This window comes from Stegastes partitus, unplaced genomic scaffold (genome assembly GCF_000690725.1).
Source record: "Stegastes partitus isolate 25-593 unplaced genomic scaffold, Stegastes_partitus-1.0.2 Scaffold46, whole genome shotgun sequence".
Lineage (NCBI taxonomy): Eukaryota > Metazoa > Chordata > Actinopteri > Pomacentridae > Stegastes > Stegastes partitus.
This window is the reverse complement of record NW_007577777.1, coordinates 541,855-561,267: the sequence shown is the minus strand read 5'-3', so window position 1 is coordinate 561,267 and position 19,413 is coordinate 541,855. Positions and strand designations below refer to the sequence as shown.

General features: G+C 39.9%; 2 protein-coding genes across 2 annotated transcripts; one reads left to right on the top strand and one right to left on the bottom strand.

The window, feature by feature from the left end:
* Nucleotides 1–100: 100 nt before the first annotated feature.
* On the bottom strand, nucleotides 101–6,925 carry atp6v1c1b (ATPase H+ transporting V1 subunit C1b). The gene is made up of 13 exons (XM_008306733.1): nucleotides 6,773–6,925; nucleotides 5,464–5,644; nucleotides 5,306–5,373; nucleotides 5,062–5,147; nucleotides 4,842–4,936; nucleotides 4,538–4,629; nucleotides 4,005–4,103; nucleotides 3,665–3,733; nucleotides 3,396–3,488; nucleotides 2,737–2,830; nucleotides 2,394–2,491; nucleotides 2,140–2,263; nucleotides 101–1,061 (listed from the first exon to the last, which is right to left on the bottom strand). The coding sequence occupies exons 2-13, from the start codon at nucleotides 5,593–5,595 to the stop codon at nucleotides 963–965; spliced, it is 1,149 nt and encodes a 382-aa protein (XP_008304955.1). The 5' UTR covers nucleotides 5,596–5,644; nucleotides 6,773–6,925; the 3' UTR covers nucleotides 101–962.
* Nucleotides 6,926–10,122: 3,197 nt separating this feature from the next.
* On the top strand, nucleotides 10,123–17,561 carry azin1b (antizyme inhibitor 1b). The gene is made up of 11 exons (XM_008306725.1): nucleotides 10,123–10,298; nucleotides 11,148–11,291; nucleotides 11,644–11,841; nucleotides 12,023–12,196; nucleotides 12,461–12,633; nucleotides 12,818–13,031; nucleotides 13,154–13,228; nucleotides 13,745–13,910; nucleotides 14,045–14,154; nucleotides 15,672–15,889; nucleotides 15,990–17,561. Exons 3-11 carry the CDS (start codon nucleotides 11,740–11,742, stop codon nucleotides 16,063–16,065), a joined length of 1,308 nt encoding a protein of 435 aa, XP_008304947.1. The 5' UTR covers nucleotides 10,123–10,298; nucleotides 11,148–11,291; nucleotides 11,644–11,739; the 3' UTR covers nucleotides 16,066–17,561.
* Nucleotides 17,562–19,413: the final 1,852 nt, after the last annotated feature.

Here is a 19,413-nt window from a genome sequence, read left to right as displayed (position 1 = left end):
TACTTTATAAATATATCTTTATACACATTACAGGGAACAAACAGTGTGTCTGAGGTTGGATTGTGACAGATTCTGCAGCTAAACGGGACAAAAAGCCAAGTATCTTTCACATAGAGTATTTATTTTCACATTTATTTTAAATATGTGGTTCGATTTCCAGTTATACTGACAATATAGTATTTGCACATATACCTATAATTAATTATTCTCAAACTTGCTCCATATACAGAAATTTTGGGGGCATACAATCAGCACACATATTGCTTCTTTGTACTGTAAAATGAGCAGTTTCAGTGTTTCACAGGATTATAGCGTTACGAGGGGAAACGATGGTCAACATCTACTTGTAAACAGGCATTCCTTACATAAAGCTAAAAACACATCACCTTCAAAAACTGAACAAACAGAAACATTCACAGAGTTTAGAGGCTTAAAATAAATACTATATATTTAACATACATTTATTTTTCTCCCCACTTGCCCTCGCACGTGTACTGTTCATGTCACTTTAAATAAAGTATGATGAGGTGGAGGAATGTGAGATTAAAAACACAGTATTGTACATGTCCTTGATGACATGAGGGAATGTCAACCGTTCTGGTGGGTTCACCTGGGAGGTCGTTCATTTACAGTGTGGTACAAACAGAACAAATATATTTTTAAAAAAGAAGGACCCATACTGTTACAACAAAAGTTATGAGGAGACTACTTTAACTCTGAAGTCTTATCTGATCTTACTGACAGTCGCTAATCAGCACTCTGCTTCCTGACAACCTATTTAATGTGGATCCAGGAATGTGGTAGGAACATGACAGGGAGACACGAGGATGAAAACACAAAAGGTGAAAAAGAGGAAAAAGAGGGCGGAAATGGAAATAAATTAAAGCTTGTGTCTGTGAACGTGTCACATCTGAACACTGCTGCACATGATGATGATGATGATGATGATAATGGCAACGAATCTAGACTTTGAAATCCAGCAGGTTGCAGTCGATCTTGTAGTAAACATAGGGGTAGTACTCCTGCTGGCTCAGGTTCAGCCCTGGGATGTCCATAGAGGCCTGCAGGGAGACAAAGGAGTTCAATGCAAAATTCTTGCTTTTAAACCGTCTTAACTTTCTTCATGCAGGTTACTGGGGAAGATTAGCGATAGATACAAGAGTGTTCTTAGGTAAGACAAAATAAGATAATATGCGTTTTCATTTACAACCAATAGCATGTTGGCTTAGCTTAGCATAAAGATTGAAACATGGGAATAGCAGGTCTCTATTTAAAGATAACAAATAAGCCAACGAGCACCTCTTAAGCTCACTACACCTCTACAGTCCAATGTAATATATTACAAATGTTCAGCCATGAAGCCCGTTAATAGAGGTATAGTCATGGTTGATGATGGTGCTGTACTAGAATGCATCATACAGATTTCAAAGAAGCTTGTACTGCGCGGATATGAGAGTGCTATCAGTCTTCTCCTCTAGCTCTTTGCCATAAAGTACGTAGGCCAAACGTGTTCAGGCCAAATGATACTTTCTGTGTCCACAAGGCTCCTCGTGATGTTTCATCATCTGCCCTGGTTTGCAAAGGTCAGCGCACAGCCCAAAGTGTGTAAACTGCTTACGGGCCAGGAACACAAGACAGATGCTTGTTTTGAGGTGAAGCTGATTCACTGTTATCCACGTGTTTATAAGTCAGCATTAAAAGAGTTGTAACTCAAGTAGTTGCTGCCCGACTTTGGAGATGCTTCGAATTGTAGATGTTTTCCACTGGTGACATCTCAAACACAGCCTGAAGTTCCTAAATTCTCCAGAAATCCTGTGCTACATCCGGCCACTGTGCCTAGGACAGGAAGGTAGCAAACTCCAGTATTTAGTGGAGGCTATTTTGTCGCACTTGGCAGCACTGACACTGAGCTACAGCCTAGTCTGTAGCCGGCCGGTTCTACCTGTAAAGAGCACAAAGTCGGGGCTAGGCTTTCAAAAATGTGTGTCTCTGCGTGTTTCGATGTGAGCGGCAATGCAACACAACTAAATAGCGCACCCCTGTAGCACAACCTGTACACATCAGCTCCATGCTCAAAGTCCACATCAGTCGGCATGTGTGGGTGAGAAAACCATGAAAAAAACCTTTACTCAGACTCACATCAATGATTGCAGCACTGCTGTCCAGGTGTTTGTACAGTTCATACAGCACCTCCCTCAGTTTCTTCATGTTCTTCTTGTTGGGCTGAAGCAGCATGGCCTGGAAGTTGACTGGCAGCCCATACCTATGAAACACATGAACGGAGGCCATCTTCTATTAATTAGAACATGAAACCAAATTGACATTAAAGGATGAACACGTCTACAACAACAGGGCTGGTTTATGAAAGCTGCAAGGTCTTAACTGGGTCTCACCTCAATACTGATTCCACAAACACACGCAGAGCTTTTATGTGGATCCACGCGATGAAGGCCTCGCTGAAATTCACCTTCAGCCATCGTACCAAAGGCCCCTAGAATGACGGCAACAATTTTGTAGAAAGATTAAAAAACTACTTAACTTAAAATGCAAGAGGAATATATACAAAATGGCTACAAAACTGAATATATAGTTTTTGATTTTTACTATGCAAAACATCTGCGACCAGCTGTCCATGGAGTTCAAAACCACACTCCCTCCGCACATCGTGAGCCCCATTAATATCGTTCTTCCCTAAATGGACAGTAACAGTGATTATTTAGAAAACAGCAGTCGTACAAACTGTTTCTTCTTGTCAGTGGACAAACGTGTCATCTCCTCTTTGTCTGCTTTCATCTCCTCCTCATTGTACTGGAAATCACGCACTGTAAACCTGGATGAGAAAAAAACAGCAGAGAGCAAATTCAAGTACCTACCACACACCCACAATAACACAAATTATGTTAAATACAGCACACACAATGAGGTCCCTCTGTCATGCTAATTGGAGATGCTGTCAAGAGCTGATAAAACTGGGTCCATGATAGAATCATAGCCTACTTCAAATATGAGCCATCACCACTACTTTTTCATCTATGTCTATGGTGGATTGATTCCCGAAATATACAAAAATATGATTCACGGAAAACACAGAAAACAAATGTAAAATGCAATTCAAATTTAAAAAAATATGTTCAAATGAAAAAATATTCACTCTAATCAGCTGTATATACTACATTCATCCATCCATCCATCCATCCATAACAGGGCCACACTTAGAGACAGACAACCAAACACACTCACATTCACACCTACGGACAGTTTAGAATCACCAATTAACCTCAACATGTTCTTGGACTGTGTGGGAGGAAGCCGGAGAACCCGGAGAGAACCCACACTGCACGGGGAGAACATGCAAACTCCTATACATTAACATTTCATAATAAAAACAAATTTACTTGTTTTCTCTGGCCTTGTGCTTGAAGTCATCTATAGCCTTCCTGAAGAGCGTGACACTGAACAGACCGCTGTCGTGGTCTTCAAACAGCAGCCTGGAGAAAAGGACGTGAGACGACAGGTCAACGTGAAAGCTGACGACACAGTATGTTAGACGCATTGCAGGTTTCGAGTGCAGCATCCCATTTAACTTCACAGTGAGAGTGAGTTACGAACACACCATGTTAACCGAGTTGCTGCTAGCGTTAGCCAACAACATGTGGGAACTTACTTGGTGGAGCGTGGCACGACCATTTCTGCCAACGTTTCATACGTCTTCTGCCAGTCAGCATAGCCCGTCCTGGGAGGGCGAAAAGCAAAAGATTACATCAGATGAATTTACATCTGAGCATAAAACATCAAGACAGATATCATTAGCAATGTCCTCAGACTAAAACAAATTGTTAGCTGCGTCAATTTGACCATTTCCATGACCAAAACGTATCCCATTACAATTTTAAATGTACTTTTTAAAAAACAGATGATTTTAAAGTCTTCACATCTGCCATGGATGTAATGAATTTCTACTTCACCACATATTAGACACATGAGATAATGATGCAGGTACTTACTTTGGGACAACCACCAGCATGGTAACCAGGTACTCAGAGTCCAGTACAAAGTCCTCTTTCTTCACTATGTCAGCCAGACTCCTGGTTAACAAGCTCCCCCTATAAGAAACACTCATATTTATAGAGTTCAGATTGTCAGGCAACATGAGAGCAGACAACAGATGCCGTAAAAAGACACACATTTGGTAGGAAGTGTAAAAGTTTATCAGAAAATCAGGACAGATTCAGACAGTTTGACATCAGCAGTTTTGCATTATACTTCAGGAAAGGTTGTTTTTACTCCATAACTATGTCACGAAAGAGGAAAAAAGAGGAACCAGAAAAAGAATTCTTCACAGTTTTCAAGATGTTGTATGCAAGTGCAATAAATTCCCTTTTTAACATGGTTGAAACTGACAACATCCAGCTGTATAAATGGATGCAAGTGTAAGACAATACTTCTGTACTCAACATCAATGGACATTTGCTCGTGTTTAAACCAATCAGTAAAAAAAGAAACAGTTGGGGGTTTTTTTTCCCCCACAATTACTCACGCATTCTTCCTCTCCAGGTTCTGCAGGTTTCCCTTCAGATTGTTGTATGCTGAAGCTCGGGCCTTCAGGTCGTTGTCTATCTGAGTCGCTTGCTAGAAACAAAGTAAGTGACGGTGAATAATATTTTCATTTTAGACAAATCAAATAGACACTGCAAGATTACAGAAGTTGTAAAAATTAAATACATGCAGTATTAACTTTAAAAATATTGAATAAATAACACAGTATAGCCCTATACAGTGTAATAAGAGTACAGAGCAATAATCAAACATTAACTTATAAGTGAGCTGATCTTCTGAGTTACCTTGGAGATGATCTCAGAGATGTTTTTCAGTGACTGTTTGATTGGATATTTGGCCATATCCCACTGAAATCTGGTGATGTAGGTGACCAGGTCAACTGTAGCAGGAAGAAGCAATATAAAAGCATTAATCATGTCCATTATGATAGCCGTATATGCTGTATAAAGCATGAAATGAATGGCTTTGCTTCACTGCTTTACGTGCTTGGACATCAGACATTACCTCCATTGGCCAGTAAGTTCTCCTGCACTTTGTCTCGGCTGTCCTCAAGAACATCGGCCATGTACTGAGCCACCTTCTTCACCACACTGAAGCCCAACACAGGATGCAGACCAGCCCAGAGAAATACAACGGTCAATAATAACACCAGTGGCTCAATTCTGTCCAAGCGTCTTCCTTTTTAATACTGAACTGATGAGTTTCCTACAAATACAGAAGGTCTTTCATGTAAGAAAACAAAACTTACGTCTCCACAAAAGTGTCTAGCTTGGCCAGCTCATCCGACAGACCCACTAAGACGTCTAGTGTTCCAACCTGTTGAAGGCAGAACACAAAATATAAACAATATGCTATAATGCGTTCACACCTACAGAGGAGTGTTGGTTTTTGTTTTTGGTTTTTTACCTTGAGGTCAGGGATGTTGAACTTGTTGTTATTCGAGAGGTTGTTGGTGCGCGTTGTGGCCTGCATCAGCTTGTCCCAGGTCTGCTGACAGGTTTTCTCCCCCGGAGCAGAGATCAACCAGAATTCTGTCATGGCTGCTGGCAGGAAGTTTGCACACTGGGCCGCTGATGTGAGGAAGTCACTGAGGGAAACAGACGAGGGAGATTATGAATAAAGGTCTCAAACAGCAAGTGAAATCATTTTATTTTTCTTTCTTGGAAGGCTACATTGTCATATTTGGGGTGGGAAAGGATGATATGGCATAAATGTGTCAGCTATTCTTTTAATATCTCAGGGTGTAGGAGCACTTTATGACCAATGTTGCATATTACTGAAAAAGCTTCACTGTCATTTTAGATTTTTATATAAGTACCTTTAGAATTTGTCTGGTTATTTTACCAATAAAGGGTTTCTCCAATGATTTTTTTTCAAAAACTATTACTGCATCACAAAAATATGAAATAACTGCTGGATGCTGTTTTTTTGTTGTTATTTTTAAAATCATATTTTATAGATTTAGCATTTTTTGGTGAAAAAAGTCTTAATTTGCATAACTAATTCTGTCAGATAAAGATTGTTAAGTGAAAAGTACAGTATTTTATTAACCTCTAAGATGTGGTGGAGTAGACGTAGAATGTTGCATGAAAAGAAAATGCTTAAAGTACTTCAGTTTTGTGCTTAAGTACACTAACTGATATTTTTTAAGCAACAATACGCAATCAACTTATAAAAATGCCATATCACATACATACAGTACTAGGTGAAACTGGGAACATTAAAAATGCTGCTTATTCTGAAAGGGGGGGGATTAAGAAAGAGACACAGCAATGTAATTATCCCTACATGAATCAAAGTCACATTATTAAGCTCCTTCTTCCTCTTCTTACTTCAGTTTTTCTTCAGATTCATGAACTTCCTCACATTTCTCAGTGGTTATGATATGACTACAGAAGTACATAGAAGTGGCTGATTGCATCACAGTCATCACAGCAGAGTCAGACAGGTCCCATGTCTGCTGATTGACTGTCATATGATCAGCTTGTGGCTATGGAGTGCTGCTAAATACTGAACCTCCTCCTAATTAAACACCAAGGACATCACATGACAAAGAAAAGCGGCTGTTTGGTTTGTGAACCAGAAAAACAATCAGTGACTGGCAGCAAAACATATGTGATTATGTTCAGTGTTAGCTTGCTGTTGCCACGAGCTTGTTTGTCACTGCAGCCTCGCGCTGTCACGACACCGATATTCGGTGCTTTTCGGTACTTACCGGTGTTTTTAACGGCTTCAGCGTTCGGTCCGCACGGTGTAGTTCAGTTTAAGAGTCGCAGCTTCCCATACATAGCGCAGATAACAGCAGGTTTTCGACACAGAGGTCCTTCAACAGAGCATCTCACTCACAGTCAGCTGATCAGAGGAGCAGCTCTGCGCCTGCGCAAAGGCTGCTGCGCACTGCTGCCGTCACGTGATCCTCCATTCCTTGCGAGGTTCAGGGTCTGAACGTGAAGTATGTTTAAAACAGAGATTTCATTTAAAACGCCACGGACTGTGTCCTCCAGACGTGTTGTACTGCATTTCTGCTACAGCACCTGAACACATGTACGTTGAAGATAGTTCACAGGTAAGCAGAGAAGCACTTGAAACAGTTCGCTGAAAGTAATGGATGAAATATTTTAACATAATTGATAAAACGAGGTAGCTAAAAGTAAAGTGTAAAAAAAAAACTTAGATACAAGTAGTAGGCAAATGGTGGACAGCTACAAGTAATGTATAAGTAGTTAATGTTAATAAACGTAGCGAAAAAAGGGGTTGAAATTCGCTAATAACTATAATTAACTAATTGACAACTAATAAAATGTTGAAACATCCAACGTCTGCCACACCGAGGAGTAGCAGTGCGAATAAATAATACTTAATTTTTGGCTTGTATAAAAAAGTAATGACATTAATCTGAAACTGCAGCATGAAGAAGAGAAAATACTCTCATGAGACCGAATTTATGGGATTAATAGTGTTCATCTCCTCAATTACCTGTGCATAATTTCAATATTTCCGAGAGGACTTGAATGCAGCAATACTGTTTTTGTTTTAAAAGCTCAGTCTGTGCCTTCTCGTCAATGTCGACCTCTTCTGGTAAGATGCAACTATTACATTACTTAACAGCTAGTGCCTTTAGGTGGCAGTAAATGTCTATCAACAGGTAACTGCACTTTGTACATTGCTCTCATTTGTTGATCATCAACTGCACATATTACACGGTCTTTTCTGTCATGTCTTCCTGGTTTTCTATGACAAAACAGAACTATTATGCAAGAATAAAGAAAGAAGCTGTTTCTGGTTGAACATGATCACGTCTTCATCTACACTAATCTGCCTCTATCAGTCCCCCCCGGTTTGGATTTTTGGAAAAACCATTTATTTTATATTTATGGGTTTGCTAGGAGTATGATTGATTATTTATGCTGTTCTTGTTTATATGTATGACCTCCGGCTGTAAATTAAATTTCTTTCCCGAGGACAGTGAAGACATTTTACTGAACTCAGCGGAACTGAAGCATAAAATTTAATTTGCTCCTGTCCTCATGGACCCTAGTGTGAACTTTGAAGCAAATATTTTACTTTGCACTTTGCATACCAAAACAGATCTAGAAGCCAGCTATGGGAGAAATCTAATTTTATCATATTTTCTTGAAATGAGACGTATATGGCCCAATGTGATTAGTTCTTTCTGTAATATGTGCCTCTGGGCTATTCACATGACTAGACAGTATGAATCCAAACATTAAATCCATTAACTTAATCTCTAAATACAGTTAATGAGGCAAATCAGAAGAGAGAAATATTTTCATAGCAGTGCTTCAATACATGACTTCCCTTGTTTTTTGGTATCTTGCAGTTCTAGGCCATGTTGTTTTGTGAACACAGAGTTCGTTGCAGTGTCATAAAACAAAGATAAGAAGTATAGGACTGCCACACAGCAACAAACACACAGATGAAGCCATGCAGCGTGGCTCCAGTGCTACAGAAATAAAAGTCATAGGACTCAGGTGGCTGCAGGCTGACTTTTTGTGCTTATCTTGCCAATAACTTAGGGTTGTACTAACCTCCATCCTTGATAAGAATTTAAAAAATTTAAAATAATTTTTAAAAAAGCAAAATTTTAAAAATTGCATACAAAACAAGATTATCACAGCTAAAACAAGGCTAGAAGTGAGTCAGACAAAGGCTTAAGGACTTATCAACAAATAAATTCAATAAGCCCCTGAATCTTAATCCCCCACATTCCATGAGACACAAGCAGGCACACTTTCAGTATCAACACATCCACTGCCCAGACAGAGGCATATTTTTATGTCTTGTATTTTCTGTGTCATTAAAGTGTGTCAGTTGTACATCAGTGTTTTAAAATTAAGTGTCCATACAGACCCCAGAGAAAGGTGCACAACTGATTTGTACAAGGTTTTGAAAACTGTAATAACCTGTAATTGACTGAGACTGTTGCGATAAGAGGGCTTTTGGCCCACTGACTTTCTCATAACTTTCCCAGCTCCTTTGTATGCACTTCTAAATGTCTTCAAGGGTCATGAATGCTGTCTGAAAATAAAAAAAAATAGAAGAAATAACTCATATATCTAACTTTATGGTGGGTGTAGTTGGGCAACATTATCACAGAGGAAACATTTGTTGCCATCATGTGACCTAAAATAAGGCCATGTTTTGCAGTCTCAGACAGATTTAGGTGACTGTGTTAAGGGGTTCCAAGGCAGGGTGAGTGAGTAAAGCTTCATTATGACATTTTTTTACTCTAGTTTACTTTAACCCAGTATTAATGCCATGTCCCATATTGTATTTTCTTCATATTTCTGCATATGGATATATTTCATTTAACAGAAGTTCAGTAAATAAAGCATTTAAATTTTGTTTGCATTGCTTTCTACCGTACATTGCTAAATATAGATAGCTCAAACAACAATGACCCCAAGAAAAACAAATAACCTCATGAACTTTCAAACAGGGTTGCAAAGTCTCAACCGCATCCTCGTATCTAGAGCATATTACTGTTTTATGATCTAATAGAAAGTCAATAATATGTCTATAACTAGGGTGTGCGATTGTGGCCATTTTAAAAGAATACTTAGACAAGTGTATGTAATTTTTTGCTAGAACCTATAATAAAATATGATGACAGATTTCTCTGATTAGTTTAATGTACTGTCAAATAAAAAAAGAGCATCTGACGAACTTTTAGAGTATTAATGTTATGCCAATTCTGTTTATGATTATGGTTTACTTGTAGGAGTTTTTATGTGAACAGAGTGTTTTTACAAATGATTTCTGTCCTGTACATAAATTAGAGCAGCTGCAATTCTGCAACAACTGTATCTGAACTGTCCCATAAAAACAGCAGCAGAGGTCTTGTACTGATTGACTGCCATCTATGGAAAGTTTACGGTTATGTAACCTGAATAAACATCACAGATCTACTGCGGCCTCTAAGATATTCGGAAATACATATTTGGTATGTTATCAAAAATGCAGAGCACTGATTGGCGGAACTGAAGGAGAGGCCCCGCCCACGGGCCGTTGATTACCTTTTCCACTTCCCCTGCTCGGTTCCAGTAGTTCTCCACCCACCAGCCGAGAGAGAAGAGACCGCTCAGCGACGCGCGTTCCTCGTCTAAACATATGGCAAAAACAGCCCTCTTTCTTTCTTATATCGTTGTGCCCACTACTCTTTAAAAATTCCGCCGAAAAAGAGAAGACGATTTTCCAAAACCTTTTGGCCGTTATCTCACGTAAGTAAAGTAGCTTGAGTTCCTTGGATTCAGCAGGCGGACGTAACATGGCGGGCTGCTCTTTCTGCCTTCTTGCTACACATGACAGACCGATTCATTGAATACTGTGTTTTTGGGATGTCTTCCTGTTATATTTATAGTTATTAATAAGTTATGACGCGATCTTATCACCACAGTCTAGTGTTTATTCGTGTAATGTGTCACTGTTGTGATTTGTTTCTGGGTTAGTAACAAAATAGAGTGCTAACATGAGCGTCTTCAGTCGACGGCTAGTCGACAGCCAGCTCAACGGTAGCGGCTCTCTCGTTCAGTCTCTCAGCAGCGCGTTTTCACGTAATGGCGTGTTATATGATTAATGCTGCTGTAATTATATCCGTAAAATGTAACATTTGTGACATTTGTGTGGCATAGTTCCGTGGTTTCATGCGTTGGTCACGTACTGCTGTAATCTCTCATTTGTCAAGTTGTGACACTGTTTTCACTCACAACGCATGCGCGTTTGATTTAGACAATTTTTATGTGTATTGATGAGAAACCGTTGGCAGCAAATATATTAGATCTGTCAGAAATAATACACATAGTGTTTATTGGTGTCATAAAAACAAGTAAAGTGAAGGGATACAAAAGTTGCTTAATATATTGATTGTGTCTGGGACATTCTGACCTCAGACAGTGAATGTGAGGTACACTCCAGCCAAACATCAAAACGTAAACACTAAAAGGACTAAGAGGTCTTTTAAAGAGCACTACATTTCACGTGATTTCTCTTGTGATAAACACATGCTACATGTTTAACTTTTAAAATGTCTTTCTTATGCGTACATTTAATATGTGTTGTTTGTCCCACAGGGCTCCCCTGTCTCTGCACAGGTGTATGACCGCTACCCAGAGGGCCTAGGGGCGGCTCTTTACCGGGAGCGCTTTGACTTCAACGCTGAGCCGCCTTGGGATCCTAGCTGATAGCGGGACAGGTCCATCTCCTGACTTGTCCATGTAAGTGTCTCTGTCTGTTATACAAACATTTATGCATGCTCACTTATACACTTTGTTGATTTCTAAAGCTGTTTTTCAAGTTCATTGCAAGTGAGCAGCTTTAATGACATGCTTACTGAGGTGTACACAATTACGAAATGTCCTGTAATTCTTTGTAAAGGAAGGATTCTGAAAAGTTAATAAATGAGTGATAAAGAATAACATATTAAACCAAGTATGTGTGTTTGGTGGGACGAGCTGTTGAGTTGACCTGGGTTTCTCATTTATATAACTAAATTACTGTTAAAAAAACTGGATTGTTGTGACGTTATTGTTAATGATTTCTCTCTCTCTCTCTCTCTCTCTTTTCCAGTTTGTTGCATACCGGCAGGACCCATTGGCTCAGTCGTGACCCCTTGACTTGTTTATCTGTTCTTTATGATTGTCGGCTTAGCGGAATACGGTTGAGATGAAAGGACTCGCTGACAAACCCAGCTACATCATTGAACTTCTGGAGGGAGGAGTGACCCTGGAAGACGTAATCGATGGACATGTCTGTGAACAGGCTCTGGTCAGTTCAGCGTCCAGGCGTTTTAAATGCAATCCCAAAATGCTTTAAATAGCTTTCATGACACCTGCTGGAATTAGCACTTTTAATTTGATAAATATCTTGTTGATATTTGATACAAGTAGTCCTTGTTGACATAAATAAACTCCACCAAAATCTAGAAATCACTGTTCTGTATTTCCAGGTGGAGAAGAGTGCGTTTGTGGTGGGCGACCTCGGTGCCCTGATGCGACAGCATGTGTGCTGGCAGAGTGTAGTGCCACAGCTGCAGCCCTACTACCCAGTCAAGTGCAACAGCAGCCCTGCTGTCATCGAGGTGCTGGCCTCCTTGGGCCTAGGTTTCGTTTGTGCCAACAAGGTAAGCTTTCAGTTTAGCAGATCCTAATTCAGGTAGCTTTGGTTGGTAAATTCATTTTTAAACTGCGCAGTGCTTCATCCTCTTATGAAAGCACTTGATGTTTTAGGGCAATTACATTATAAGCACTCAAGTGATTACTAGTCAGCTGATGACAGTTATCCTTTCAACTTGTGCAGCACACTTGGTACCTTTTTGATTGTTTTGAAGGGGATTTGCATTAATGTCTCAACTTGTGTCTTAACTTGTGTGTTGTCTTGCCTCCAGGCTGAAGTGAGCTTGGTGTTGGAGCACGGCGTGCCACCAGAAAACATCATTCTGTCAAGTGTTTGCAAGCAACTGGCACACATTAAGCATGCTGCCAAGAACAACATCCAGCATCTTGTGTGTGAAAATGAGGCAGAGTTGTCCAAGATTTCCCGTCTGCACCCTCATGCAAAGTAAATGAGCTAATCTTTTTCTCCAGCTACTTTTAATCCTCATACACTCAACACTGTGCTAATGTAATTGCTGTTTTAATTAGGAAGTGCATCATTTTTTGTTGTTTTTTTGCTTTGTCAAAGTAAAAAAAAAACTTCCAGGATACTTTCTGCCTGGCTGACATATTTTTTGCCTTCATTCTAGGTTGCTGCTTCAGTTGACCACTGAGGCCCACGCGGCTGAAACCAGCATGGTCTTCGGCTCCTCTCTGAAGAGCTGTCGGCACCTGCTGGAGGCAGCCAAGGAGCTGGGAGTCCAGGTGGTGGGGGTAACCTTCCACATCCCCAGCTCCTGCCAAGACCTGCAGCAGGCCTACACCCATGCACTGTCAGATGCACGCTGTGTGTTTGACATGGGGGTACGAGCTGTGTATAATATAGCAAAATATTTTTTATCCATATTCTGTATTTTATTTTATTTTTTTTAACCTTTCTGACTTTCTTTTAAATTAATGGTAACAACCGACTGTTTGTTGTTCAGATCGATCTGGGCTTCAACATGAACATCCTGGACATTGGTGGTGGATTTACTGGCTCAGAGTTTCAGCTCAAACAGGTCAGTAGTGAGCAGCTGTGATGTGATGAGACGCTTCAGACAGATTTCAGATTTGAAGTTTGTCACTATTTGTTCCAACTTTTCCTCACTTCTTACTGAAATCTCTAATTAACCTGTTAAATTATAAACAATGTACACGTTCTGCAAAGGTTTGCCTCAAAACACATGCACAAGCACACACCTGGAAATGCAGCTGTTTTTTAATAGTTATCAGAAAGACATGAATGTGTTTCAGTTTGAAATGACTTTGAACCACAAATTACTGAAGCTGTGATCTGTTTCCTGAAGGACATTTTCAGTTATCTAGCTAGACCACTGTTTAAATACAAAAATGTTCAGTGCTAGTTTCTCTGAAAAGTTTTTGTAGCTCAGACATCATTTCACTCAACTTTCACGAGCAACATGCTGAGTGTTATAGTTCTCAGATCTAAAAGCTTTTACTACCCAGAACCAACATCCAGGTTTTAGTTTGTGTTGTCTGAAAATATAATCAGAATGCCTATTTTCTGTATGCAGGTTGAGTCTGCTGTCAGGCCGCTGCTAGATGCCTACTTTCCCCAACTGTCTGGTGTGCAAGTGTTGGCCCAGCCGGGCAGCTTCTACGTGGCCTCAGCTTTCAGCCTGGCTGTCAGTGTCATCGGCAAAAAGGTGGTCGCTCGCCACTGGGACAGCCTAGATCAAGGTGAGTTCCTTGATTCTCTGAGGCTGTGTTCTTATTTTTGTTGTAACAAAACCACCTAGAAGTAAAGTACCTGCAGTTTGTAGATATTGCACTGTGTTCTTTTTCTGACATGGTGACCTCGTGTATTGATGCAGGTGAGAACAACGAGGATACCAAGTTCCTGTACTACATGAATGAGGGTGTTTATGGCCCATTCAGCCGCAAGCTGCTGGGAAACTCCATCGCTGCCCCGTCAGTGCACAAGGTTAGTAGGCCTCCACCCAAGAGAGCTAACCCTATTCAGGACTGAATGAAGCATGTGACAGCAGCTCTAGTTGAATAAGGAAAAAGGGGGTCATGCATTATGAGCATATAAGGAAGTGGGATCACAGTTTCTTTAGATGGTTAACTATATTGACCCACAGACCCCACATTGGTTCTAGGTTATCTATACAAAGCAACAGTATGAAACCAGCACCTGTTTTTTTGTTTGTTTGTTTGTTTTTACATAACTATGTAATGCTTGATTTAATGTAAACATGAAAACAATAAGTATGCACTGTTTACATTTATTTTAAAGAAAATGGGGGATACACAGTTTTTATTTAAAACTCGGTTGATTTTTCTGTTGTTACACAGTGAACCTCTAAAAATAGTAATTATATAAATCCTTAAATTTTATATTTCCTGCCTTCTTCATGCCTTATTCATAAGTGTAGAAAATGTTTGGCTTATATACAAAGTTATAGATTTTTTACAGGGTAAAACACAAGCAGTGCACATTAGTGTCCTTTTGTAAGTCAACCTGATCCAGAACCTCTCTAGAAAAGCTAAAACTTGTGTGTATCTATTTCAAGAAGAACTGTTTTTAAATACATATTCCCCCAGAAACACTGACCCACAATTCAAACCTCTCCACACAACAACATGCAGCAGTAATGTCCATCTATAGCATATGACTGTTTGAGTGACTTTACAACTATTTATAATTATTACATCACCTGCATGACATGGCTGAAGTTCAGTTCTCCTGTCTGCTGGCCCTCTGTAAGTTACGCTGCTCTACAAAGCTCAGAGGGACATTACAACACTTACCCTTGAGAATAGTTCAGTTGTGTGTTTTTTAAGGAATTTTGCTCTGTCTAAATAAGTGCGCCTCAGCTTGTGACTACACAGCTGCTCTACAGCTACGACACACATTTACCAAACACAGTGAGATCAAGGAAACACAGGAGTGCAAATAGGACACATTGTAGTTCCTTAAAAATAAAAATCCACCACAGAGAGGTTATAAAAGAGACACTGTATTAGTGACATGATTACTAACGTTACCTTACCGTTACCAGATTAAGTCCAAACTGCCATGTCAGTGAACAGAAACATGCTCAAAAATACTAGTAATTGAAGCCTTCCTTTACTTGCACTCACGTCACTTGCTGTGTTTGGGTTATGCACGTATCCAGAGTTGTAAACAAAGCAGCTTATCAGGCATACCATAACATTAATGATACATTCACAGCTCCATGCTCTGTTAACCTCACACTCATGGAATGAAAACAATAGAGGCTGGAATGTCACATAACCCAGCTTTTAGCTATCTTCAGCGGCCAACTGTAATTGCATTGATATTGATCTTTTGCTTAACATTTGGCATGCCCAGTACAATGTTACATTTACACTAGAGATGTCAATAACTGTGGCAGATTAGATTAATTAAGGAAGAGCAATTAGGTTACTTTGCTAAGTTTGCCTGTTTTGATGACACCTTGTTCCTCTCTGCAGCATGTGTTGTGCGCTGGGGAGGCGGTGTATCCCAGCAGCCTGTGGGGCCCGACACTGGACCAGTTGGACCAGGTGGTGGAGCGTTGCCTGCTGCCTGAGCTCAGTGTGGGAGACTGGCTTCTGTTCTCCAACATGGGGGTGTGCGGCCTGGAAGAGTTCAGCTGTCTCTCCAGCTCCCCCCAGCTGCCTGTCTACTACACTGTCTCCACCTCTGACTGGTGAGTATGGCATGGATTACCATACCAATGGTTTACCACAACTAAAGTAAAAATATGAGGCGTATAGAGAGCTGACCATCACACTTGATGTCGCCCTCAGGTACGAAATGCAGGAGGCCGGTGTGGCACTGGACGGTGCCATGAAGAATTTCTCCATGCTCCAGTACAGTGCGTAACTACCCTCAGCCCCTGTCCCGTATTGTATTGCACAGATCCCCCTTACCTCTGCTTTCACCATGTGAGAAGAGAGGTCAGCGTGGTATTTGGGACATGGGGCAAAAAATGTGGTCAACATTCCAGCCACCTTGGAAAATGCAGTGTCCCGTTATTTCTTCCAGAATCTGACTTTTTTTTTACCTCCAGAAATGGGAAACAGTTGGTTGTTCGATACCTCAATTGTTTTAAATTTTTTTCCTGGAAGGTAGTCCTGGTTTTGCTCCTCTCTCTGAAGGACTCAAAGTCTGTCAGCTAAAAGAACTCTAGCCCAAGCTCAAATGACATTATGCAACAAAATGGATGACTTTTTGGAGATGGGACCTCCCCAACATGTTTTGGGGCGGTTTGTTTCCTTAATCAAATTCAGTTTACAAAATGTACAATTGATTAAAATCAAATGTTCTCTATTGATTACCTGTTGACAGTCGTGTAAATTATGTGTCTGTTCAACACCAACACATTTTGTCTGTAGATGATTTTTGAAGTGTTTAAAAGAATCAATGCCTCGTGTGGATTCTGTACTTCAGACCCCTCACTTTGCATCGTTTAAATGAAATTATGACAATGATGTAACCTATTTCTTTATTGCAGATCACCTCAATGCATTTTTATTTATTGGATTCAGATATTACTGGGGCATATTTAAAGCTCCATCTTTAAGTGTGTTTTGCCCAGGTATTATGCTGTGGCCCATCTAACAGTGTTTTCCTGATAAGATATTGATGTGTTTTTTTTGTGTTTTTTTTAACGCTACATGGATTATGTGTGCTGTGATTGCCATTCGTGACCTCAGTGGTTTCCCTTTACCTGAAACGCATGATGGAATTGCTGTGGGAGATTCTCTCTATGCTGAGCTATAGCTTGAATACAGAGAAGTCGCACTCCTTGCCTCTAACCCGGAGAGGTTAATCTGGTTCAAAATGCACAAAAATCTTTTGTAGGTTAAAAGAATACTGTGACGTTTAACATCGCAGCCCTGATTTTTCAGATCTTCATATTGGTGTCTCTTGTCAATGGATTGGTCCTTGTTCTCCCAGGATCTGAAAAGTCAGAAAAGGAACTTTTTCTGAAGAGGGTTCAAGCATAAGTTTATCTGTATGTGGCAGATATTGATGTACACGTCTGTATCTTTAAAATGAAAGACATGCAAGTTGTACACAAACCTCTCTGAGGCAGTGCAAATGAAAATATGCCAGACCTTTCCTCATGCCTCTCTGAAGTTATGGGGGGACATAATGCACAGTCTCTTGTACAGCTACATGTTTAATAATATTAAAGATGACCTGACTTAACTGCAGTTTTTAAAGAATCCTGCCCTTGTGTGTTACAAGTGACTAATGTATTAATTACTTGCTTGTCTACGGCACTAATGGACCATAGCCTGTTTTTGACTGTAAATTGTGCTTGTTAAAGTAATGAAAGTGATTAATTTAATACATTTCTGACTGAAATCATTCATCTTGTGCATGTGTGGTCTTTGATGTGGGGGGGCATCGATTCCTACACATTTTCTGGATTACACTCAGAGTAGGCCAGCACAATCTAAAACATGTTTTCGATCACTCACAGATCTAGTTTGTGTTAGATTTTCTGGAAGCAATATTTAATCCAGGTCCAGATTGGTCTCCCTTATTTTCAGCTACAAATGAGTTCTTCCTTCTTGCTGTAACCAGTAAATTCATGTGAAAGACTCTCGGTGAGAAAAATCTAAAAATGTTCATAGTGATGGTCCATGCCTGGATACTAAGTTTGTCACACCAGCATAAAAAGTTTCCTTAAGCTGGCATAAAGGTGTATTCATCCTAAAAGTACACTGGTAGTGTTTGATATCCATTAACTATTATGTTTCTCTAGTGTCCTGAGAAAATGAAACTCAAGTTGTAGGCTGTGAATTTACAGCCTCACCTCACAGTATCAGTTCATACTGTACAAACCACCACTTGATTGTTAACTAACACGTCCAAAAATATATATATTTAAAAGGAAGGGTAAAAAAAAAGAACAAAAAAAAAACTAGGCACTGGTTTTATTTAGAGGTTTCCCCTGTGTCCTAAAAGACAAAGGGCTCAGGCTGTCGATTGCACTTTAGGCCGGGAAAGTAACATTTAATCAGTGAAATCAGCTGCTGCTGTATTCTGTTGTAATGAAAACCAGTACGCTCAAGGGCTTTGATGACAAATACAATATATGTTAAACACTTCAATTACAGCTTAATTATTAAAGAGTCAAGTGTTTATAGTATGATCTTTCCCCAGCCTGCCAACTCCCATTACAGCATCTGTTTATATATGTTGACCTGTAGCATTTTTCAAACCGTCTTTAAACTCATCCAGTGAAGAAATTTAGAGGTGAAAATTCAGATCAGGAGATTATGGCTGCCAGTTGTCCAGGGAGAAAAAGGGAAATTTTGTTAATTCCCATCACGGAGTGGAAACTACCTTCCATGCCCTGACAGTGTGTCCCTGAACAAGATTCTCAGCTCCTTAAGAGGCTCTCAGTGAGATCTTCGTATGTAGCATGATGTAGTATTGATATTCATTTATTACCAGTGCTGAATACTGTAGTCAGTAGGCCTGGCTACTGCAGAGCCACAACATCATGTGTTTGAAGTGAAGCCATTGATTTTCTTTTGAGAGATTCGCTTTAAAACGAACTACAGCCAGAGAAACACTTCTAGATATTGTATGTAAGAAATGGTAACATCTGTAGGATACATTTATCTAAGGAGGAGCCATTACTGCTCCTTTCAAGTGTCTCATGTGTCTCAAGTGTTCATTAGAAGTGATGACTGCATGTTAATTAGATTATAAGACGACTAGATCGGCGGAGCGTTCACATATCGTGCTTTCTTTCGGGTTTAGAGTGCACGTTGATGAAATGGACATGATAGGAACGATTCTGATAGTGATAATATGATAATAATAATAATAAAAGCTTATTTGTCTGCAAGGGGGAACGTGTGCACACTCCTGCACACACAACAGAACACAGCAGACAAACAAAAAGACTTTTTGATCACAAGGTTGCCACACAGGCGATAGATGTGAAATTACATGCTCGAGGAAACACTTTGACTAAACAAGTACCAATGAACTCTGTAGCAGACTCTGAAAGGTGGATCTCTGGTGGGTCTAGCTGAATACCATTGTACTGATATGACAAAGGTAAAAAAATAAAAAAATATATTTAAAAAATCCCTTCACTTGTCTTCACTAATTTGGATTTAGAGATGATGTCATCTAACTCGGTTGTCCCTCAGCAGTCTGAGATTTGGCTGCTCTGCCTACGTGAGAACTGCTGCAGTGTAA